Source organism: Neodiprion fabricii, chromosome 4 (assembly GCF_021155785.1).
Source record: "Neodiprion fabricii isolate iyNeoFabr1 chromosome 4, iyNeoFabr1.1, whole genome shotgun sequence".
Taxonomy (NCBI): domain Eukaryota; kingdom Metazoa; phylum Arthropoda; class Insecta; order Hymenoptera; family Diprionidae; genus Neodiprion; species Neodiprion fabricii.
In genome coordinates this window covers 32,226,733-32,250,899 of record NC_060242.1, presented here as the reverse complement: position 1 = coordinate 32,250,899, position 24,167 = coordinate 32,226,733, and the positions used below count along the sequence as shown (strand labels likewise).

At 39.2% G+C, this 24,167-nt stretch overlaps 2 protein-coding genes across 4 annotated transcripts; one reads left to right on the top strand and one right to left on the bottom strand.

The window, feature by feature from the left end:
- The first annotated feature begins 1,026 nt into the window (after positions 1-1,026).
- Positions 1,027-12,855, top strand: LOC124181375 (protein son of sevenless). 2 transcript variants are annotated; one of them, XM_046567887.1, is made up of 20 exons: positions 1,027-1,660; positions 2,610-2,873; positions 2,995-3,078; positions 3,215-3,295; positions 5,654-5,830; positions 6,089-6,297; positions 6,584-6,767; positions 7,489-7,735; positions 7,817-8,047; positions 8,297-8,660; positions 8,789-8,981; positions 9,109-9,345; positions 9,462-9,617; positions 9,765-9,947; positions 10,044-10,161; positions 10,254-10,543; positions 10,616-10,844; positions 11,009-11,331; positions 11,404-11,659; positions 11,895-12,855. In XM_046567887.1, exons 1-20 carry the CDS (start codon positions 1,553-1,555, stop codon positions 11,984-11,986), a joined length of 4,026 nt encoding a protein of 1,341 aa, XP_046423843.1. In that variant the 5' UTR covers positions 1,027-1,552; the 3' UTR covers positions 11,987-12,855. The 2 variants fall into 2 exon arrangements, with proteins under 2 accessions (XP_046423843.1, XP_046423844.1); XM_046567888.1 differs by having other exon boundaries at positions 3,215-3,297; positions 5,653-5,830; positions 12,100-12,855.
- Positions 12,856-12,979: 124 nt separating this feature from the next.
- Positions 12,980-24,167, bottom strand: LOC124181376 (anoctamin-4-like). 2 transcript variants are annotated; one of them, XM_046567889.1, is made up of 15 exons: positions 24,053-24,167; positions 21,861-22,046; positions 20,822-21,224; positions 19,461-19,638; positions 17,890-18,172; positions 17,641-17,792; positions 17,131-17,376; positions 16,733-16,932; positions 16,390-16,527; positions 16,069-16,286; positions 15,682-15,990; positions 15,295-15,604; positions 14,973-15,178; positions 14,566-14,853; positions 12,980-14,469 (listed from the first exon to the last, which is right to left on the bottom strand). In XM_046567889.1, exons 1-15 carry the CDS (start codon positions 24,140-24,142, stop codon positions 14,161-14,163), a joined length of 3,516 nt encoding a protein of 1,171 aa, XP_046423845.1. In that variant the 5' UTR covers positions 24,143-24,167; the 3' UTR covers positions 12,980-14,160. The 2 variants fall into 2 exon arrangements, with proteins under 2 accessions (XP_046423845.1, XP_046423846.1); XM_046567890.1 differs by having other exon boundaries at positions 19,461-19,629; positions 24,053-24,158.

Sequence of the window (24,167 nt, the reverse complement as noted above, 5' to 3'; positions counted from 1 at the left end):
CATTTATCAAGCTCTTCGTCTGTACCTCCCAAACATGCTGTTACAGTTTGTGAAAATTAAAACCGAAATTAAAAACATTTAATTTTAACGAAACCGTTGCTTCGGGTACTGAAAACGAATGCAGTTTGGTCGCTTTTCCTACTCGTAACTATTAATTGGATTTTGTGCAAAAAAATTCATGTACTATAAGATCTATTACCTAACAGACTTTGGACTGTATGCATCGTGTATGCAAATTATAATACTGTAGTTTTTTTTTCTTAATTTCGTCTCAAACGATAATTGTGAAAAGACACCAAAAAGTAATTAGTATTTACTGTTTTATATGATTCATGCGAAGTGCTGTGACAACCTTGAAATTCGTTTAATGGATAAACTGATTCTCAGTAATGCATAATATAATTGATGAAAATATCATTTACGTAACTGTACAGTAAATAATGATCAATGTCAATGATGTGCGTCACGATGTTCCCATGCCTGGTTATAGGCCACCGGACATACATATCGATGTGCATGGTAGGCTGCTCAATTCCTTTTACCTACGGTCTTACCACGAGGTAATACTAACTACTTCGTGGGTTTTACCACGCACTAGACGCGAATACGAAAGTTAGACAAGTTAATACTTATGTCAGAGGTGCATATACAAATTAAAATAAAATTGCTCTTGAAATTAATTCATCGCAATGTTTTATAATATTATTGGAATAAATTACATTTAATTAAAAAAAATCTACACAAAATAACACGGCATATTTTGGTTGAAGAAAGAATCAAATAGGAACGCCTAACGCATAAACGACGTTTAAAATATGCTGACATACGTATTTATGTACAGTAATGTCCAATTATGAGTTCCCCGCGTGGTAATGGGTAATAGTATCGGTACGAGTACGTATTATCCGGGAGGCGCGTATACAGTCATCGACAAAAATTCCAGCAAGATTGAGTAAAGATATGTTTCGCGGGGTATGGACGTTGTTCGATATATATCGCGTTAGTGAGACGAGTCGACGAGTATCGCAATATCGATCGCAACGCGGAGAGCGAGCTCGCGCAATGGCAGTTCTCGATACTGGTGGGTCTCTCTGAACGACGTTTTGATAAGAAATAGTTGAAAGGAGGTGAAAAATGTGCAAAGACAGGGAATACAAGGAGCTAGGGGATCGGCGAAAAGTGATATCGAGGTTAAACAGTGCGGGAAAACGGAGAAGTGGACGAAAAATGGGTGAAAAGGTTTAGCTGTCGCATCTTTGCAGCGAGAACGAGAGGGAGAGAAAGAGAGAGAAAGAGAAAGCGAGAGAGCGCGAGCGAGAAAAAGAGAGAGAGAGAGAGCGAGAGAGGAAGAAAGAGTGAGAAAGACAAGAAGAGATGTCTGCGCCCCGAACGACGGACGGATAGACGAACGTCTCTGTCAAGTTTTTGTGATTTTTCTAAAAACGTGTCTCGCGAACTAGAGAGAGACTCAGTCTACTTGTGAGAGAAAATAATGTATATCGAATGTGAAATTTGTTCAACTTGAATCAAATCCGCCAGTTAACCAAGTGAGATGTTTTCAACGCCGGCGTCTGTGGTGGGCGAGTCGTCGGGCTACGACTTTGAGAAAGAAGAGAACGCCGCCAAGTGGAAGGGGGTGTTTGTCAACTCCCTACGCAAGGTTTGTTTTCTCCGGATCCTCATTCACGATCCGTCTTTTCCCTAAACGATCGCCACGCGCACTTTCCACAATTTCCGAGCCTCCTTCACGGCTCTCTTTCCTCAATTATTACTACCTTCAGACTTCTCTGGCGATGTTACTACACACCAGTTCGCTCGTATGCACACGTACAGCCTTGTCAAAGTCAGGTGACACCCCGCATTTACTCTTTTCAATCAGCTGGTGTATTCTATCAACTTTGTATCACCTTTCGGGTAATCGTTTGTAAAGTAACTTATTCAATTGTAGAACAACAAATCGAAATATTCTCATTTCCATTTTATCGTCAAATCTTAAGCTTACAGAACTTCATTTATATGGATTCGATTTATACCATAAAATGTACAATGAAAATCTACAAATAATTAAATTAAAATATATGCATCGCTAACGTTTGCTAAAAAATAAAGCGCAAATTTTCCACCATTATTTATTCATTAGTGTCGTTTTATTGACAAGGATGATGATTTTAGAGTTATTGAAAAGTTATTTGTAGTAATTTATAAAAGTGATATCTTCGAAGAAATGGAGTTGAAATTCGTAATGTTAATGTAACTATGTATTTTTTTTCTAAAGAAAAATCAATCTTACAATATCAGAATTGACTGAACTTGAGTAAATCATTACGAAGCAACACAGACACACTGTTTCATAACTTAATTGCTTCTGAATCATGAACAAAATGGCAAACTCATGGTTTTTGCAACAATATTTTGTTACATTAATGGTATTAATTTTAACCTCAGTAAAAAACACAATCTGTCCTTTTGTTGTCACAGAAACATACAGCTTTCTTTAGCAAAATCTGATTAATCTGTAAATTAGCCAGAATTCCTAAGACCAGTGTGGCAACCAATCATTCGTGTTTACTGCTACGTTTGACTTCGCTTATTGATCTCTTTTATTGCAGGTATTGGAACAGGTTCACCCGAGTTTGGAAGCGAGGCAAGACGCACTTGATTATGTGGAAAGTTTGATCCTTCGAATGCTAGGAATGTTGTGTGGCCGACCTCCACCACACACTCCTCAAGATGTTGAAGAACGTGTTAGGCGCACTTTTCCAACGCCAATTGATAGGTGGGCTTTAAGCGACGCCAAGGAAGCATTAGAAAAGGGAAAGAAAAAATCGCCTCTTGTATTACCTGTGGATAAAATACATCAGCTGCTACAAAAGGTTTGTAGTACAGATTAGATTTAGGTTCTCACTTGAATCTACAATATTTTTAAACGTAACCTTGTTCTCAGGCGATTGGACTATTTAAATATACACTCTGAATTCTGATTTTTAATTGCAGGAAGTATTGCAGCACAAAATTGACTCGCAAGTCAGCTTGTTCGTTGTAGCCGTACTGGAGTACATCTCGGCTGATATTCTGAAGGTTTGTAATTTTGAACACTACATTGTCCTACTAAGTGTCTTAGTACAGAAAACCTTATTGCCGTAATTGCCTCGCAGATATTTTAGTATTTAGGTTTAAACTGTTTCAATTAATGAACAACAATGTTTTTGTTCAGTTGGCTGGAAACTATGTTAAGAATATACGCCATGTTGAAATTTCCTGTCAAGACATCAGGGTGGCGATGTACGCTGACAAGGTAACATATGACTTACTGAAATTTTGCCATTTACACTATATTTAATTCGTCTGTGTCCTTTGGCTCAACATTCACTACATTCCTGTTGTACATCAAATATTAATTAGTAAATTAAATTAGTAAAATTGAATTGGAAAGTCCGTCCTAAATATATGAGGGATCATTTTTATTTACTTTTTTCAAGTAAGTAGACTAGTGGAACAAATTTAAACAAGTTATTTCCATGTCAGTAATCGGAAAAATTTTCTGAAAATTCCAAACATATTTACTGAAATTCTTTCTTTTCGTTTAATAAATACTAATTTATTCGAGATTAAGTTTATCGTTGTACATGGAACAGCTACAATAAAATTATTGCAACCCCAAAAATCGAAATAATTTCTATAAATTGTTTAATTATACGTTTCTACGTCACCTTAGTGTCAGAAGATTTTGTGGAACTTTGGGCCTACTTATCATTTTTTCATACAATGTAACATAGCTTATAGTTATAAGCTTTATTTAGGTAATAAGTTGGATTGAGAACAATTAGTGTTACGAGATAGAAGGGTTCTGAAATAAATGTAATTCATTTGCATCAGCTTATCGCTATCAAGTATTCGTACGGTTATTTAAAAATGTTTCGTATGTCAAAAATTCAATTTGCTATCTGTACATGTGTATTGACTTTGAAAAAGTACGGATTTTACAGAAATGAAGTTATCAGGAATCACATATGACATTCGTTAAAAGTATTTTTCTGGAGATGTGGTTATTTGCCGTGTTTTGTTCTCTTGGTTTTCTTTTCCCCCTCCCTTATGAAATTCACATTGCAATCTAGTATACATAATACAGAACATATGTTGACTCGTCAAAGGGGGCTATAAATTGCAAACAAATCTTAGAAGTTAGTAATAACCGTTGTTGTAATCCAAAAACCACTGACTGGCTATGCTAGATTAGACACAGGCTAAGTGGTAATTGTGGCTGCAAATGTTCTCTGCTTGGTTACATGCTTTCCACCAACTAAAAACAACACCAACAATGTTCGCCCTCTACTCACGCTGTTCTAGGTGGTACGTACCTGCGACGCCCCTGTAGAAAGTTATTTGAACACATTCAGTAATTATTACATTTTCATGATCCTCTAATCGTTTGTGAAATTTTGTGAACAACGGAGCTAAATAACTAACTTTTTATGATACTGTAAATTACTGAAAAAAAAAAATTTGGCAGGCTTACTGTTTTTCGAAATAATTAACATGGTACTCCATTTGTGTCAAAATAGGTAATTAAAGTAAATTTCTTCCCTACAACACAGCCCACAACTCAAGCGGGCTTATCGTATCTATTCATTAGTGAATTATCACATGCTACGACAATAATTAGCTCACGTTGTTGCTGTTTGATACTTGTATACTAATTAGAAAAATCTACGATCAACTCTACTTGAAATTCTTTGTCTCGAGTTCATCATTAAGCTAGCATGCGCGAGTAACCATTTCTGGAATACCAAGCATGAAAATTGGCACACTTGGAATGGACTACGTTCAAGGTTTATGCTAATGCTCAACATTGATATTTCTGGTTTACTATTATATTGTATCTGTAATAGATTTGAGGTGTACAACTTTTATTTTAAAAAATTTTTTTTACCCATGGTTGGTATATATTCTTATAAATTAGCTAATGAATGTTTTGTGCCTATTATTTTGTTTCTTTTTCATATTTGTCACTTAGACTGAGAAATCAATTTAAATTTAAATCTTTTACCTGTCTATATGTTGTTGACCCTTTATTCAATCTTGCGTGGGTTCATTTCAAAAACCATCGACCGCAAGTAAATGTTCTTGTAATATTTATTCTAGACACAGTCTTGGTAGAGTCTTTGCCACTTCTTTAAGCAGTCAGTTTTCCGTTATTGGACACCTCAGCCTACGTATTGCCTATTCAACTCTTGGCTGTCTGCATTTAACCATTCAATTCAAATTTAATTACTGTTACGTCTGCCACTATGAACCTTACTTTGCCGCGCGGCCTGTGCTGTAGCGGCTAAGCTACAGCAGTTGGCTCACTAATTCACATGTGGATAATGTTCAAAACTCAGTGATATATTTTTACTGTATTCCAACTATGTCATTATTTCAATGTGCGAACAAGGTGATCCTGTCTTTGTCTGCTTTTCATAAGCTGTTGGTTCTGTCTGCGACAAAATTTGTTCCGACAATCTCAACATCCTGTCTGTTATATTCTCATTGAGTATATGCCTACTTTTCTGCAAATTTCCTTCATACCTACTTTGGATATTTACATATTCTTAATGGAATATATTTGGAAGCACTGTTCAATCGTTTCTCATAAATTCCCATCCTTCAACAGGTCCTGTTGGATATGTTCTATCAAGATGACTGTACCGAAGGTCCCCAAAGTGGCTTAGGTGCGGTTGTATCAGTCGATGATCCAGGACCATCCCCACGAACGTCTTACGAAGATTTTGTTCGTGACCTTATACATGATGAACGACACTATCTACGTGATCTCCACATGATAATCAAAGTATGTACATTATTGATGTAACATAAAAATATTTGGAAAGATCTTTGTTATTTACATTTTCCAAAGAATCTATTTTTTTATTTCCCTAACATTTATATGCAAATGTTTCAGTTCTGTATTTTTGATTTGAGCTATGTTAAGTATTTAGTATCTTTTATAACAATCGCAAATGTCGAGTCCAAAAAGTGAATAATGAAATCCACGTGCTAGCATTAATTACTAACAATCTCAGTGTTAGTAAGCATTTGTTTATCGCAGGTGTTTCGTGAAGAGATAGAAAAAATGGCTCAAGGTCCCCACGAACTCGATGCACTATTTAGTAATATAATGGATATTTATGAAGTAACGGTAACACTGTTGGGAAGTTTAGAGGATATTATGGAAATTACGGAAGAGAAACAGACCCCTACGGTTGGATCCTGTTTTGAAGAATTGGCTGAGGCTGCAGAGTTTGATGTGTACATAAAGTACGTGAGTTACAATATTTATATTTCATTAGAATGTTTTACAGAAAATGGTATGTGATCGATAAATTCTTCTTTTATTTACGTGTCAAATAAACGGCTTCTTATAATAAAAAAAAAAAAAAAAAACGATTGGAGGCCAAAGATAAATTTACATAAATATGATTCACATAATTCTTCTAAAAAAGATTTCTGAATTGAATAAAATATAATTCGAATGTTTCAAATTCGAACACAGATTTTCAAAATAACACTACAGATGATCAACTTTGAATGAATCTTAATACAGATATGCGAGGGACATGAACAGTCCGACCAGTAGGGAAGTCCTGACGAAGTTATTAGCTAGACCAGAGTCCAACGAAGCATTGCGGACAGCAGGTCATGGGTTTAAGGAAGCTGTAAAATATTATTTACCAAAACTATTGCTTCAACCTGTGTGGCACTGCTTCTTGTACTTTGACTACATTAAGGTGAGTGACATAGACATGATATTATGTTTATGAGAAATTTTTATGAAAATTAAACGTACCTTTCATAACGTTATACTTTATTATTTATATAAAGCGGTTTGGAAATCATCATATATCAATATCATAAGGTTTGATTCACTTCGAAGCATTAAGGGAAATGCGACTTTCATGATTGTCAAAATTTTCAGTATGAAACAAAGCTTGCACTGAAACACTGCTCAATTATTTCGGCTGTCAAAATTCGCCAGTACTAAAAATGATAACCTTGATAAAAAACGACCAGAATGCAAAGACTTTTGTGTTGTTTTATGGGAATAATAGCTTTGATGTGTGCTTCAGCTATAGCAAAATTCATTTATTGGAGTCTTCTTATAGGTCTAGTGGCAATGACTGTATATTATGCCTATGATTTGCTCAAGTGCAGATTCTACCGACGCCGAAATTATGGTTATTATTTTTCACTAGTCCAGCACATAATTCATATTTTACACGATATCACTTGATATCGCTACAGAGTTGATTTTATTCTTTCCCTAACTACTACCTAGGTTCCTAAGCTAGGATTTAACACACCGATGTATAAACAGTTTTAGTCATTGTTTAGTTACATTATACTCATACCTCATTGTCACAACTGTTAATTGACGTGTTACCAATTTTATTTATTGCATCGCCACAAAAGTACTAAATTAATGTCATACTCGTTATTCATCAATTACAGGTGTTACATAACTTGACTCCAAATTCAGACGATCGTGAGACTTTAGAACAAGTGCAAGGTCTTTTGCGACCTCTGCAAATGGAACTGATGAAATCCGTCGTAAATCTTCCAAAAAAAGACACAGGCCTACGGATGCAAAGTAGGGTAAGAAGGCAAGCTGCACTTGAGAAGACTAGTGAATTGCAAAAGACTGTCGATGGTTGGGACCAAAGGGATATCGGGCAATGCTGCAACGAGTTTATAAGAGGTGATTAGTTCGCAACATTCGTCGTAAATACCAGGGCAAAATTCCGAACTGTAATTTTGACGTGATTGTGTCCGATGACAGAGGATATGCTAGGAAAAGTTGGAAGCGGCGGGCGAAGATTAACCGAAAGGCGAGCTTTTCTTTTCGATGGGCTCTTGGTACTCTGCAAACCAACTGGAGGAAAAAGAGTGAGCGTTAGTGTCGGACCGGTTGCGGTAGGAGGGGGACATCCGGCGCACCAAGTTGAACTCCGCCTGAAAGAGCGTTTTTTCATCAGAAAAGTGGAGATCATTGACAGAGAAGACACTGATGGTCAGTTACGTTACTTTACTGAGTAAACGTAAATGCAATAATCAAAGATTATTAAAACATGTAAAATTAATTTTCCAACAAATACGATACGTTAAAATTACTGAAATTCTCTGTTTGTTGAATATTGAATGGTGTTAGCCTTAAAATTAATTTTTTGAAATTTTACAAATAACTTGATCAAACATTTATTTCTGGTAACACTTCCAATTTTTCACTGGTTCATTTACTCATTAACAAAAATCTTCACAGAATTGAAAAACACTTTTGAAATTGCTCCAAGAGACCACCCAAATGTTACACTCGTTGCAAAATCTCCCGAAGACAAAAATAGCTGGATGGCCGATCTTGTAATGCTTAATACTAAAAGCATGCTAGAGAGAACGCTTGACAGCATACTGTTGGATGAAGAAACGAAACATCCTTTAAGACTTCCTCCACCTCATTTGTACAAATTTTCCGAACAAGATTCCCCTGAAAATATAGTACTGGAGGCTAGAGAAAATGGAGGTGTGCCTCTGATCAAAGGTGCTACACTGATCAAACTGGTTGAAAGGTTAACTTACCATATATACGCAGATCCAGCTTTTGTACGGACATTCCTTACTACTTATAGGTAAGTTGGATTTAAGTGATTAAGGATGACAATGTTACATAGTGATTGCGTTTAGTTCAGCAGAGTAATGAATTGGCTTCACAATTTTCTCTTGTAATGACGAAGATTGTGTTCTGATATTTCAATAGGAGTTTTTGCTCGCCCCAAAAGCTTTTGTCTTTGCTCATCAAGAGGTTTGACATACCAGAGCTTTCGGTAGTGTATGGAGATGAGGACAAAGCACCAGGGTGTAAAGCTGGGGCTAGAGAAGACTGGAAAAGGTACAAAAAGGAGTACTGTCAACCTGTTCAATTCAGGGTTCTCAATGTTTTGAGGCATTGGGTATGTGTACAAAGTATCAAGTTTAATAATAGCTATTTTGATATTCTTAAACCGATCTTAAAACCAATAATAAAGTGCGATAAATTTTTTATACCCCTTTAATCTTCATTTGCATTTATTTTCACAGGTAGACCATCATTTTTATGACTTTGAACGCGACAGAGAACTCTTGGAGAAGTTACAGGCTTTTTTAGACACAGTAGGCGGAAAGTCGATGAGAAAATGGGTGGATTCAGTTATGAAAATTGTTCAGAGAAAATGCGAGCCATCCGAACAAAGGCCAATTACTTTCAGTTTTGAACGATCCCCACCTGCAATTGAGTGGCACCTTAAAGTTCCTGAAGAAACGTGGGGAATACTCACAGTGAGTGCATTTCCGTAATCGTAAATAGAATTTTGCTGAACCTTCGTTCATGATCATTGTATATCACATCATATTGCTTTACAAACACTTGACCAACATATTGCTGTTTTTTATAGTTACACCCTATCGAATTAGCGAGGCAATTAACGTTATTAGAATTTGAACTGTATAGAACAGTAAAGCCTTCAGAATTAGTCGGCTCAGTTTGGACCAAGAAAGATAAAGAACAGACATCACCAAATCTACTTAAGATGATTAAGCACACAAACAATGTAAGCCTTATGATTATTTACTGTATAATTTTTTATTAGTCATACTAAATATACTAAATCGAATTGTACATTAGAATGCTAAAATTTGGGAAATTTTCTCTCTCAAAAAAAAAAAAAAAATAAATAAATAATCTCTATACCCCTTAGGTCACACGATGGCTTGAAAAAACTATAGTGGAAGCCGAGAATTTGGAAGAGCGTGTTGCCATTGTGTCTCGGGCAATTGAAATTATGATGGTGCTACAAGATCTGAACAATTTCAATGGCGTTTTAGCTATTGTAAGTGCTATGGGTTCCGCGTCTGTTTATCGGCTGAAGTTCACTTTTCAGGTAAATCATGTGATTATCTGTTGTTCGAATACCTAAGATTCTTAACTTACATCTCAAAGTAAGATGAGAAATAAATTGTGAATTACATTATCATAGCAAATACCGGCGCGATTGGAAAAGGCACTGGAAGACGCCCGAGAGTTGAATAGTGATCACTTTCGAAAGTACCAAGAAAAATTGCGATCTATTAATCCACCTTGCGTACCTTTTTTCGGTAATTATGATATCCCAATATTTAATAACTGCTGTACCTTTAATATCTGGAATACCTGTTGACAATTGAATACATTTGTAAACCGTTCACAGGCATGTACCTGACAAATATTTTACACACTGAGGAGGGAAATTCTGACTATCTTCAGGGTAGTCCAGAGCTGATAAACTTTAGTAAGCGACGGAAAGTTGCAGAAATCACAGGCGAAATTCAGCAGTATCAAAATCAGCCCTACTGTCTCAGCGTAGAACCTAGAATAAGACATTTTATTGAAAACCTTTCTCCTTTTGACCCCAATATGAAAGACGCCGATATAGGCAACTATTTGTATAACAAGAGTTTGGAAGTGGAGCCCCGAGGTTGTAGACAACCACCCAGAGTCGTAAGTGTCTCAATTGAACTTGACAAAACGACGGAATAAATTGTCTGATCACAAGTATGTTCTTTTTTTCAGCCACGTAAATGGCCGGATCTAAATTTGAAGTCGCCTGGCATCAAGGCAAGGAGTCTAAGTGGCAGATTACCAGCACCCTTGCAAGCAGTGACGACTACAGTCAAATTACATGATCCAGCGCCGGAAGCTCCACCTCCTCCTGAGTTGCCTGAAACTCCCCCGCACACCTCTCAAATGGCACCTCCGCATACGGGAGATCATAGCGTATTTGCTCCTGTACTACTAGGAGGTGGGCATTCCTCATTTTATATTACATCAAATTGAAAATACAAGATATTTGCTATGGAAACATGCTAAATATTTGGAAATAAAACTATTCCACAATCCCATGGAGTTATAAACTTAATACTCAAATTTGCCCTTCAATGATTGCTTTTTCTTGGCCTTTTCTAGGAACAGGCCCTCCACCTGGATCCCCTGGTCCTCTCAGTATGTCAGGTCTTTCGCTTGGCTCGCCTGGTAGCAGTCCGCAACTTGGATCGCCCGGTCACTTTCCACCACCGTATCACCAATCTCAGACAACCCACTTTGGTTTCAACTCGGGAACAATTAGCGTCGTTGGCGCCTTGACGGGTTTGTCATCCGGTGGGAGTCCTGGGGCTTCTATGCCTCCACCGTCGTCTCCTAGCCACTTACCTCCGAACCAACCGCCACCACCTTTACCCCCCAGATCTCACCGGAGACGAGACAGCTCTGTCAGTGAATCACCGCAGCAGGTGTGTTTTTTCGTTTTGTCTGAAAATTGCTAACACAGTGATGAGTTTTTTGTGTTCCCCGTTTGTTTTTAGGCTCGACAAGCTCCAAATGCTCCAATACTTCCACCACGAGAGGGTACTTCTCCGCCTCCTTTACCCCCACGGAGAGATGTACCCCCCATTATGCTACCACCTCGACTCTCGGCTACTCTGAACCCTAGCAGTTCAGGACTTTTGGCAAGACGGAATTCCACTCTGGAAGCAACGGGACCAGTTCCCTCCCACCCTAGGCGGCACATGTCTTTCAACGGGCCTAGTCCCACCAAACTTCCCCCTGCTCAACCCAACGGTATATAGATGACAGTGTTCTGTTTGAATGTTAATCTTGATTCTCGTGTGCGATGTGATATCAATTTTTCAAACAGCGAGAGCCTCTTGTTTTCTTTGGAAAATGTTAGTGAGAATACTACAGAACATCCAGAAAGATCTTCGATTCTTTCATTTAACAAAAATAACAAATCCATCATATTTTAATAATCCTCAAATTTTGAATAACCTCGTAACAAATAGCATTTAATTTTCAGGATCAGTGACTCCTAGGTTACCACCGAAGCCGCTACCTGGAAGGCCACCGACGACAATGTTTAATTTCAGCGCCCCGCCTGGGCCTAGTTAAGCTCCTTCTCCCATTCCCTATTAATGAACTCCACAAGGCTGATTTGTACTCTTTTAAGTAAGCTTATGGAAGACAGTTATACGTTTTGTAAATTTTTATTTGTTTTTTTCTAGGTAGCTATTGAGTAGAGATTGCAAGAACGATCACACGCATCACGTTATTGTCATAAGTATTACAGTGCGACATTATTTACAGCATCTCTCACAGCTTTCACATCTTTCCAACAATTACTAACTTTGTTAAACTTGGTTTTCAACTGTCTGAAAAGATAAAACAGTGTGTTTTGTAGTACTGTTCGTAAAAAAAGTGTGTAGTGTTAATTATAATAGACAGAACGACCTTCAACCCTAGAACGGCGCACTTTCGCAGCCGATCATTAACTTCAAAAAGCGGTGGTTGGGGCTGCAATGAAGATTTCTCTATAAACTCAACGAAGAATTTTCCGTTGAACGGTCAAGAATGCTGAGAAGTAGGATAAAGTCGAATTCTGCAACACTGATTTATAAAAGGACCACACGGTGGCGAAAAAGTACTGAGTGTTGCACACCCAGTGTACAATTCTAGGGTTAACTGTTGGAAAAAGTCCTGTTGTGTCACGTACATGTGTTCAAAAAGGATTTCTTTTTTGTTATTTGAATTCATTTAAATTATGTCATTTTATGTGAAAAATTATTATTTTATTTTTGTCCAAAAATATCTGTAAAAATGGAATTCAGAAGCACGTGAAACGTCAAAACATTGATGTAACCTCTGAGTGTGGTATGAAATGTTTCCTAGAATTTTACTGATTAGACTATAATCGAGCTTTGGCCCCCTTTCCAATTCCCAATCAACCCTGTCTACCCCCCCCCCCCCCCCTTCCCTCCCTCTCCCCCCAATACAACTGTGATACACTGTAAACGTGGGTATGTATGTTATGTAAAACTATACGTTTAGACTTGAAGAAAAATACACACGCAGAGAAAAATTTAAAAAAATTTTTAAAAATCATACGATAATATTTGAAGAAAAAATTTCAGGCGTAAGTAAAGTACAGAATTGAACGAATGATAGGCCAATATACCTAACTAATTATACATATATAAATTGAATCAATTGGAAGAATGAATATGTATATGTATATTATTATAAATATATTCTATTGATAGTTATTATTGTAATAATGTCAGACGCACGTAAGACAAAAAACTGAAATATTGAGGTCGTGTAAAATAAAGAGTATATTGTGTAGTATGTGCAACGGGTCTCTGTTATTCGGAAAGTTGTTTGAAAAATTATTTTCAACAACCTATTTCATTTAATACGAATTTAATCATTTCTTTTTATGTTATATTGTATATATTACATGATACAGGCATGATTTTTAAGTCTTAACAGATTACTGGATTGACGTAATAAGCGTAACATTTAAAGAATGATAACGATGCTTGAACATGGCATACAATTTTTTTTTTTTTACGCTTGGAATTAAATTTGAAACAGTGATTTCAAGACAATCTCAGATTTTCATTGGACAAAATACATTAGCCTCGGGGTGAAATTTGAATTGTAAAATAAAACATTAGAGCCTGAATATTCTCTCTAGTTGATATTTGATTTCCACAGGAATTTGGAAGTTGTAAAATTTTCCATATGTATAAAACTGGTGAAAATCTTTCAAATTCCATGTTGCTTTTAAATGTGAAAAATTTTGTATGAATTAGAAATGAGAGTTCAAAAAAATTCCATGTACCAATTTCTCTGACATTTCATAAATTTTATCCACCAGACTTCATATACCTTAATATAATCGTATTACGATTCACGATATGTTTTGAGTTTTCGGACATCTTGTGGCCTTTTTTCTATTTACATAAACAAAGGTATGTATACACAGCGCACTTAGGGATCATTATTTCTACTACATTTCTATATACAAGTAATCGCAATGTTGTATCCGATAAGTGTGGAAAAAAGAACATTATGTCTTCTTTTGATTAAAACGATGATTTGTACTTGTTAGGTATATGAATCGACTTGAGTAAACAGGCGATCTTGCAGTCTGTTTGACGTCAAACGTTGACCTATTTGATCGCGGTAGGTATTGTACTGCTAATTATCCAACCTGTCACCTATATACTTATAACGTCGTGACTCTTTCGTATCTTTCAGATAACGGTACGCATCAAAGAGACCTACATCACTTCCCACACCGTTGACGAATTACTTTGTCTGTGTGCCCGAGGGCCCACCTCCACGTGGGCGTCGAGGCCATCACTCAATTTACTGAAACGCCTCGCCCAGCTTCCTCGACCTCCTTGCGGTCGCCCGATACTTCCGGCTTCCCGCAGAGCGGTTAACAGCTCGTCTTCGTCTTCCCGACCCGTGATACCTTTCTCGTACTTCGCTTCCTGCGCCAACAGCCGTTCTCTCTGGATTTGAGTCGCAATTGCCCTTGGCACCGCTGGGATTGCGTAGCTCATTATACCCGTCAGTGCAAACACCTGTAAGTTCAACCGGTTATCGTCATCAGTCTCTGTTATCTCCGAGTGAGAAACTCTGTAATAATGAATGGATGTATGTTACAGCAATTAACTTACCACATGCTCGAACACCACGACGAATGCGAGTCTCGCTGCGAAAACGTGCCAATAGTGTGGACTGAGTTCGTAAGCGTCCGGGTGATCTGGACCGTTTCTGTAACCTCGGTACTGACATGTGGGGGGATCGGGATCCTCGTCAGCACTTCCCATGTCCTCCCTATAATCAGAAGTATTGAACTCCGATAATGAACTGTCTATGTACCCGGTCAGGTTGTGCGAGTCCGAGTATCCAAAGGCGTACACGCTTCTGGGGATAAAGTCCGAAGTATAAGCGATCACGAACGCCTGGAAGCAGAGAGAAAGTGGTTGGTTCGCAATAAAATCATAAAATTCCTGTTTATTTATTTGTTTATTTTAATTTTTTATTTTTTGTCAGAGAACTTTGTAACGTCCGTTTCACCTACGTTGGATACCACAGCTGCGTAAGTAACACCCTGGAGAATACCGAACCAGGCGCCGATGTCCTCCACCCTCTCAGCAAGAGGCCTTCGGGCTTCCTTCACCATTTTATAAGCGTCAAGTCGTATTTCGGCAATGTTGTTCAACAAAGCGAATAACGGAGCCAAAGGGAACGCCGCGACAAACAATGTGACGAATCCGTATTGTATGACTGAAAAGTATAACAAGAAACGAGGGGGATGCGTGAGAAAAGTGAATTATCTGTCGATATTCGCCGTCCCTTCGGCATATTCGGTAGGAAATGTTGAGAAATTATTTCACACTCACCCATCTCAAGGTACTCGTCAAACAGTGCCATTTTACCGGGATCCTGAAGCTGATAATCCTTCTCCCAGCGAGTATAAGGTCTGTTTCGATCCTTCGTCGCTGCCTTTTGAGTTCTCTTTCGCCACCAGTTCCACATCTTTGGAGATAAAATCTCCAGAAAGTTGTTGACGCATTGCTTGCCAATCATTATTATTGCCAGTTGGATACAGAGTTCTGACAAACAACCGGCTGGGTCACAAACATCAGTCTTAATACGGAAAAATTCTGAAGATCTCGCACTCCGGTCACCTGGGTGCTTGAAGAATCTTCCCTGCAACGAATCACTTCCGTATATTAAACTTGTACCTCTTGTTATCAGGCTTGCGATAATTCGGAAACGGCATTTACCTTAAAAAAAGCTATGTATATCAACGACGAGTAAAAGTTGACAAATTCAAATAGAAATATCTTGAAAGTATAGCTATCCTCGTATTCAGTCTGAGTTCTCGGATTTTCCATGTTCGTTAGCCACCTTGCCAATCGGTGATAAACCCGGGTCAGGATCATTATGATGAACAAATTAATGAGGGCGGCGGTCGTGGAAGTGAAAATTTTTGCATGTTTCTTCAAGAATTCACCGCCGCTGTTATAAAATACTGACACTAATGATATCCGGTATATGATTGTGCCGAGAACCGCAGCCAGTACAACACAAATCTGGAACAGAGCTCGGTCCGTTAGTGAAATGAACAACACATGAAGAAAAGAGACCCAAAGTATTCCCCCCGTGCTCACCATAAAAAATACCATGGATCCGGTTGCCGTGAACCGAAGAACCCTCGACCATGCTGGAAGGTAAGGCTCCCTTTCTCTGGTCACAGGATTGACGCGATACGTTTTCACCGTGGTCTCGAACTCTGGTCTGGTCTCTTCGTCACCGTCCACGTTTTGGAGGTCCCATTCCCAAACTATCACTGCCTGTCGACGTTTCCATAACTCCAAAAACGTCGTCGCTGTGTATAAACGTTTAATTTATCAAAATCATTTTTTCTTACTTCGTGACTGTGATTTGGCATAAAATTAATACTGATTCTTTTATATTGTTTTCGTACACACCCCAAAAAGACATAAATATTGCGAAGAAGACGGTTGCTGGATTATCGAACAGGTATGTCAGTTTAGAAAAAAGACAGGAATCTTTCAGCTTTTGATATTTACACGCCTTGTCGCAGAGAGGACAAAGTGTTATATTTCCTGCAATAATCGGTTAAAATCAAGTAATCCATAATATCACATTATTTATTAATACATAGTAATTAATAATAGTATCAATAATATCAATCCGAACACCCGCACACGTAATCATTTCCCTCAAGTTTATTATACACTCTACCAAAAAATACACACATAATATCGTATTTTATGAGAATTAATTTTTTCACTACATTTTACAACTCACCAGCCAATGTGGGATCACAGATTTCTTTACTGGGTATGTTATCTTCGCTTTCTATACTTCCAAGGCCGTAAAAAAAGCAGAGCAAACCAACAACAGCTGGTGGGTATAACGCCTTCGTGTAAAAACCCAACCAGGCAAAGTAGAGGGCTACCTTCTCCCCGAAGTATCTCCTGACCAACCACAAGGGTTGCTTCTTGAACCTGAAACGTCAGTTAAATACTGGGGAAGAAATTCATGTTTTTTTCTCTTTAACTTTAACTCTGTTTCAGATATGACGAACAAATTTTTCGCTATCAACGAGCTTTGCAAATGCCTGATGATGAAAGAGGATATTTAAAAAAATACATCGTTGCGATTAGATCCGATTCTCACAGCTTGGTCTCGACATTATTTCTCACCACTTAGAAGGCCGAGCCCATTCCAGGTACAACAAATGTCTGTCGAAGAGTTCGCCATTGGGCCCGGGAGTATCGTAAGGCCCTTCATGGAGTGGGAAACATTCGAGATAAGTACCGTCCGCCAGAAGACGTCGGATCCCGGCTCGTTCGTGGTTGTCATCGTACCGTGCCCTCAACAAAATTTGCATGACGATCAACGACCTCTGGGCCGGGGTGAAAGCCGTGTCTCTGTCCTTTACTACGAACCTGATATCAGATAACGTGTAAAGCGGTAAGTGCGACAGTCCATTTAATAATTAGAGTTGATTGCAGCTACAGTAGAATTTTTATAGATCTTGATATAATAAAGGATCTAATTTGCAAAGAGCATAAGCATGTAAAACTAATTGCAGTGGTGTAGAAAAGGCCCTTCCTCCTTAAAAAAAATCAAAGCCGACAGATCTTAGCGATTTTTAATCCACTTGACGAAATTTTTTGCTGGTATGTGTATTAGTGTATAAACTGTTATACCTTTCTTCCCGGTCGCCGGCGTCAGCACTGGCGTAAAAACTCGGCTCCTCGGGGATTCTGCTCGTGTCCCAGGAGTGGAGTCTCTGGATCCACTCTATCCACGGCGACCATTTTGCCCAATATTTCGGTTTCTCTTTACCACCTTCGCCGCCCTGTCACATCGGATGATATTGTAAGAAAGGCAACATAGTACGTAATATTCAGAGATTTCCGAAAAACGACGAACAACAGTTATCGAGCAAAGCTCACCCAGGCTTTTACTGATATCGTGATGAACCTTTTCGTCGGTAGTTTCATGTTCATCACCTCGGCGTACTGCATCTTTGTCTTCCATGGTATGTGGAGCTTCAAAAAGTACGTTCTGCCGTCGAACGATGTATTTTTGTGTTCAAGCTCCAGTTGTAAGCCCTCCTTGAGGAGATTCTGCTCGAAGACTTTCCGCTGCTCTATCCTTCTGGCTTCGGTCTCCGTCATCACACCCTCGTTTTCTTCCCGGTAGACCAACACCATGTCTATTCGACGGCGACCGTCGCTGCGCAAAGGTAAAAGGTACAATAAGTGATTTCTCAATAATCACTCTTAGTAATTCGTAGTCAGTTTGGTATAATTACCCTCTCGATATGTGTCCATTTACCTCAAGCTATATAAGTTTCACCGGTTCCCATCCAGAATCTCGTTTTCCAAAATCTTCCCTGGCAAAATTCCCCTTCCCGAATATTATTATACGCTTATTAATGTTCGCCCAGTTATTTATCTATTTATTTATTTATTTTGGGAAATTTTATCCGGGGGGATTTTTTCAGTGGTGATTTTGTCGCAGGAAGATTCCGGACGGTCACCGTTTGACGAATTCTCGCAATGCCAGTAATTTTCAGTCTCAGTCCTTTTATTGTTCGGTACCAAATTTTTGACTGAATTATCTGCAGGACTTATCATAAATTCATATGCATGGAAAGTCCACTAATAGAGAATACAACACGAAATTATACGCAACGGCGTTAGAAACGGTAAAGAATTGTCATACTTTTAAATAACCACGTGAACAAAGCGGCTAGTATAAGTACTGCATGTGATCATTATAGTTTTTAAAAATAACGCGGTGCGTGGTGCTCCTCTAAATATCGTGGCAAACATCTCTAGTCTCCCCTATCTCATTATAATTAATAACTCGAAGTGGTACCAACTAAATTTTTCACCCCACTGAAAAAAATTCTTCATTTCATACTTTGTTTCTACGTGTGCCCGTTTTTTCTGTTTTTTTTTTCTTTTTTGTGGACGTGACGTACCTACAGACATCTGTGATCATTAACACGGCGAGATCTCAGAAATTCATTGTGTGTACCCCGAAGCAGATGGAAACAAATTTAACATTCTCGTGATAATACGGAGCGATATTCGAGCACGTAATATAACGCAAAAGCCTCAGGTGTACTATCTCGAATTTTTTCACTCCTGAAAAGCTGTTAGCTTACTGCCGGCCACGAAGCACGTATGTAGCATATCTACAGTCACGAGTGGCATGAATAATTTAACCCCTCTTGAATTGTTCAACGGTTAGAGCCTAAATTTGAAAAAATCGCTATCTCGTCCATTTCGCCGTGTTTTTTTTATTTTCTTCCAACGCAGTTAAACCAGACTCTACAATAGTTGAATTATTTTTAGCACCGTACTGCCAACCACATTATTTGGCTGACTGTCGGTAATCGTTTCCATGTACATTATGCGAAATATATATCATGAGTTCATGCATAAATGCGAATTGCGATTATTTAGCTACGACACTATAAAAGTGTATAATATAAAAAATCATGAAAACTCACTGAAAAAATAACGTCTCAGGGTCAGTTTCCGGTCCCACCGTTGTATCCAATCCATCATCTTTTCGGGATAACGCTTCTTTGCTCATCTGTTCGCTGTCCGAGTCCTGGGGGGCAGGCGTTCCAGGTAACGACGGGCTTGCGTCCGGTGGTGCGGGTGTTAATTTTGGTCCTAAAAACGCTAAGTAAATGTTGACGAATTTCATAAAAAATGGAATATTTCTAGTCGAGCGGTTCCTCGAATAATATTATCGCGTATATCTATAATATTTATTAAAGTATAACGGTAAACGTTATCGCAATATTTCGCGCAGAATGGAATCGTTTAATTCGAAAGAAGATTTTTACTAGTTACGTTTCATCCCTCTATTTCTATAATATTAGAAAATTGTTCGAATGTGAGAATTTCACTCGACGATTTATCACTTTACACAAGTTTGCTTCTGCATCTCACATCTTTCATGGATAGGTGATTATCGTGTATGATTAATTATGTATAACTATCAGTGCCTGTAAGCTCACCCCTAAAAAGGATTCTGTGATCGTATTAAGTCTAGAATTTTTTACGAATGTACTCATTCAACTCATTGTGCAAAGTCCGCGAATCTTCCTTTTATACGACTCACGGTACTTGCGCAGGGTCGAATTAATCAGCTTTTCCTGATATATCGAACTCGGTGGACAATTGCGATAACAGGCCACTTGGCGATCATATATCTTGTACGAAACAGTAGACTGCAAATATCATGTACGTATATGAATAGGCACGAGGATATTCAATTCCATGCTATGGGAACTATTAGCCATCGATTTCTGTTTCGTGTGTTACTTCTTGTCTAATGAGGTCAGGGTACCTACATCGAGTTTCAAAGTTCCTGCAGTTAAACGTCCTACATTCTCTTCACGTTCGAATTATGCTTCTATAGTTTGTCTACGCATTTATCCTCACATTTATCACTGCAACTACTATCGTTTTTGTCCAAGTTGGAAAGGATTACTGAGTCGGGAAAAAGTGTATTTCCAGTCTGTACTCGAACTACCCTTCCTTTTGGTTTGTAAGTATAAATTCCTACCTCGGGGTCTTCAATTCTCTGCAAAAAAAAGCTTTCTACTGATCGCATGAATAGGGGGAATTTTTGACGAAACAAAGATATACTGGTTTAAAAATTCCCGACCGATCAGGCAACTGCAACGAATCCGGATTTCTCCCCATTACACCTCGTCTAATAAACTCTTCGTCGCAAGTATCGCAATAATACCCTTGGCGCTGTATAGCGCTTCATCACGCAGCGCAGCAACAGGCGGTTGTGGGAATGAAATTAATGCTAATAAGGGGCGGCTGTTGAAGTTCGTGACAAATTTACCGAATAAGTCGCGTGCCGTTAAGGACTTGCTTCCGACGACGCAGGGATGAACGCTCGCCCTCGAGTACCGCCTGGATATCCTGGGGCTCCCGGATCCCGACGGCGACTCGCCGCTCGTCGGATTGTATTGCTGAAGGCCATTTCTGGCCAGCTCGAAGAGGGCGTCGCTCGTCCTCTGGAGAACGGGCTTTGTCACGTCGTACGGGGTTCCAGGACGTCTTTCCACGCTCCTTCCCGCAGGACTCCCCTCGCGATTCGGCGTGTGCGTTGCCGACGATACCAGGGACGTCTCCGTCGATCCGACCGAATGCACCAAATCGCTCAGCTGCGACCTGCTGGGGCTGAATTCTGGGATAACCTGAGAAACTCCCTCGGTTCGACTCGGTCTCCGGCTGTGAGTGTCCTGCAGAAATTTCATCATGATAAAATCTGATCGCGGGGGTTCTTTTCTTCTCGTTCCAACCCATCCCCGTCTCGCTGTGCAAACGCCGTTGATAATTAGAGAAGCATTTATTATTCGACAAGTTTCCGCCTTTACGCAGCGCGTCAGTGGAAAGTAAATCGTTTTATACCAGAATTGTAAAACACTGGTCGACCTCGTGTATCGATTCGATGTGACAGCAGCACTACGTATAGACCTCGTATGCGTATTTATTTATGTGGCGACGAGGTACTCGACGCTTGTCAAAGTATTTTTTATTACTTTCTTATTTGCTACCGCAGATTGCACAGTTCTCTGAAAACTTTTCAAGTGTTTTCAATTATTCATGTTCCTGACCGCCAAGCGTCGAACACCACGTGGCTGTGATTCGCGAGGATCACTCGTCCGAAGAACTCGAAATCTTCATCTACAACCATACGTCGTCGGTGTGATAACGAAAAATGTTCTTTCTTTTTTCTAATTTCAGAGGATTTCACCAACTGAACTTGAACACTTTCTTCTTACTTCTTTTACCGCGGAACTGAGTTTAATGATCGAAAGACACACGGGTCTTCGTTTTCAAACATCATCTGCCAGATTTTCCTGTGCAGTAGGTACCTTGGTTTCATTCTCCAAGCGGATCGCGTCGGCGTCCATCGCCTCGTCGACGAAATTGAATTTTATTTCCGGTGAAGAGGACACGGTATCGTTCGGACTTCTCCCCGGAAGGTTTCCGGGCGACGGTGGTAACGAGAAGGAAGGTGTGGGTAACTGCAACGCGTCCCGATCCGGAACGCGGACAGTCTGCTTGTAGCGCGAAACAGACATTGATCAATTTTGATCGCTCGAAGCCGTGGAGACCCGGCGTTGGTCGACTTCTTGTTAATTATAAATGGCTAACCACAAGCCCCAAGCGGCGAAACGCTCAGAGGGGTAGGCAGACCTTGCTTCCCTTTTTTACCCTCCTTTCTCTTCAAGAAGGTCCCTCTGACCCCGCGTACCGCTTGAGTCTCGATAATCAGCTACCCCCCACGGTATATACCAAGTCACGATTATTTTTTTACCAATTTTCTCGCACCGAATTGACTTATGAGTAATCTCAACCGTATAAAATAAAAATAGGTCTCGAATGTACGTGCTGCCAAGGGCATAATCATTTTCAATTTTACTTTCATTCACATCTTCTTGTTAGTTTCTCTTGTTCTTGTTAATGATATCCCGAATTTAAACGACTCGTCGGCTTTGGAGTTTGTGGGGAGGGGGGTGGGTGGGGGGGGCCAGTGAAAAATGGGACAAGCGTGAAGAACGGAACATGATTGCATGATCACTCGATTAATATTTTTCTACATCTGTTTACAACTTGTAATAAACAACAAAAACTTACCACTTTCTAAGCTGCGATTAAAAAAAAACAATATTTTTTTTTTCTCAATTAATTTTTGACTTGCTCCATTTTGCCCCAGTCTCCCCTATTATACTTGGCTGAAGTTGGCTTTTCAACTCGTACGAGTCTGCAATTTCACGGTAGTATATTAATTCTTCCATTCCGATGTTTTCGAAATTTAATTTTTCGCGTTTGAACTAGATATATACGCCTAAATTGTTGCACGTTATAACGCGGATTGTGTTTTATACAGGTCTATATTATGCGGGAGACAAAAATACGCGCAGGTAACAAAATCCTACTCCACTGTTTCAGCGTTCCGATAAAATCAATGAAATAAATTGTACGGCATAACGCAAATACGTATAATACATATAGTATAAGCGAGCCCTAAAGTACAAAACAAGTGCCACATGACTCCGGCGCGAAAATAGATTCGCGATTAACATTTCAGATGTAATTGCTTTCTTCAAACCTTTCTTGACCTTTTTTAATTATTAATGCACTACCTGCAGGTACTCCGCGTTCTCCCTCATTGTAAAAATTATACTCGACTACGCGCGGAGCGTTTCGACGTCATTGAAGAAAATTTAAAACACCACCGGTGTTATGATAATCAGATTAATGAAATTAAGCGCAACACGTGTTTCACGAAGAGCTTAGCTTGTAGTCTTCTCGTATGATCGTGATCGCCGCGTATAAATTATCACCGAATTTATTCAATCGCACTGCCAAAAGCGGATGAGTCTTGAAATTCTGTCTTTTTTGATTGTGTTGGTTTTTACGGGAGGAATAATTAAATCTGGCACCCCACGATGCAGCATTGAATAATACGAGAGCAATAAACTTACATTCCGCTCACACTATGACATTCACTTTTGCTGAAACCAAGTTCAGAACTCGTCTTCGACGCGCAGCGTCATCGTCGTCGTCGTAGCAACGACTAACGGCGGTCTACTTGACAGCCAACAAGTAAAAAGCTGATAATCGTAATTTGGTAACAGTTTTAAATCATCATATAGTGATCTCTGACAAGGCGTTAGGCAACTTTTGAAAAATTCTGGCAAATTCGAATGAAAATAGGTAATTTCAAACGTAGGAGCATGACGACGACAACGAACCACGTACAGATTGCAAGATTTGAGAAGAAGAGAATTACAGTCAAGAGTCAATTCGTTGCGAAGAAGTCGAATCCCGCGAAAACGGAGCAACAACTGATCGCGATGGGCGCATCGCGAATCGCAGCCCTAAAAATTTGTAATCTATACGTTTTGTTTATCCGTTATTGCGTGACGGTATCACTCGTGTATTTATTTCACACGATCGAGGGGGAAATCTCCGAACGTTTGCGGCGTTGTGTTTGGTGTGATGATGCATACTGAGGAACGGAGCATAAACTATCTTGGGAGCTGGACGAAACTAATACCAGCTCAACTCGGGCGGACGGACTGACGATAAACACACAAGGAAACTGCTGCGTGGATGTACGAGTGATGCGATGATCCCGTATGGGCATAAAACCCCTCTATACGCAACCCCTG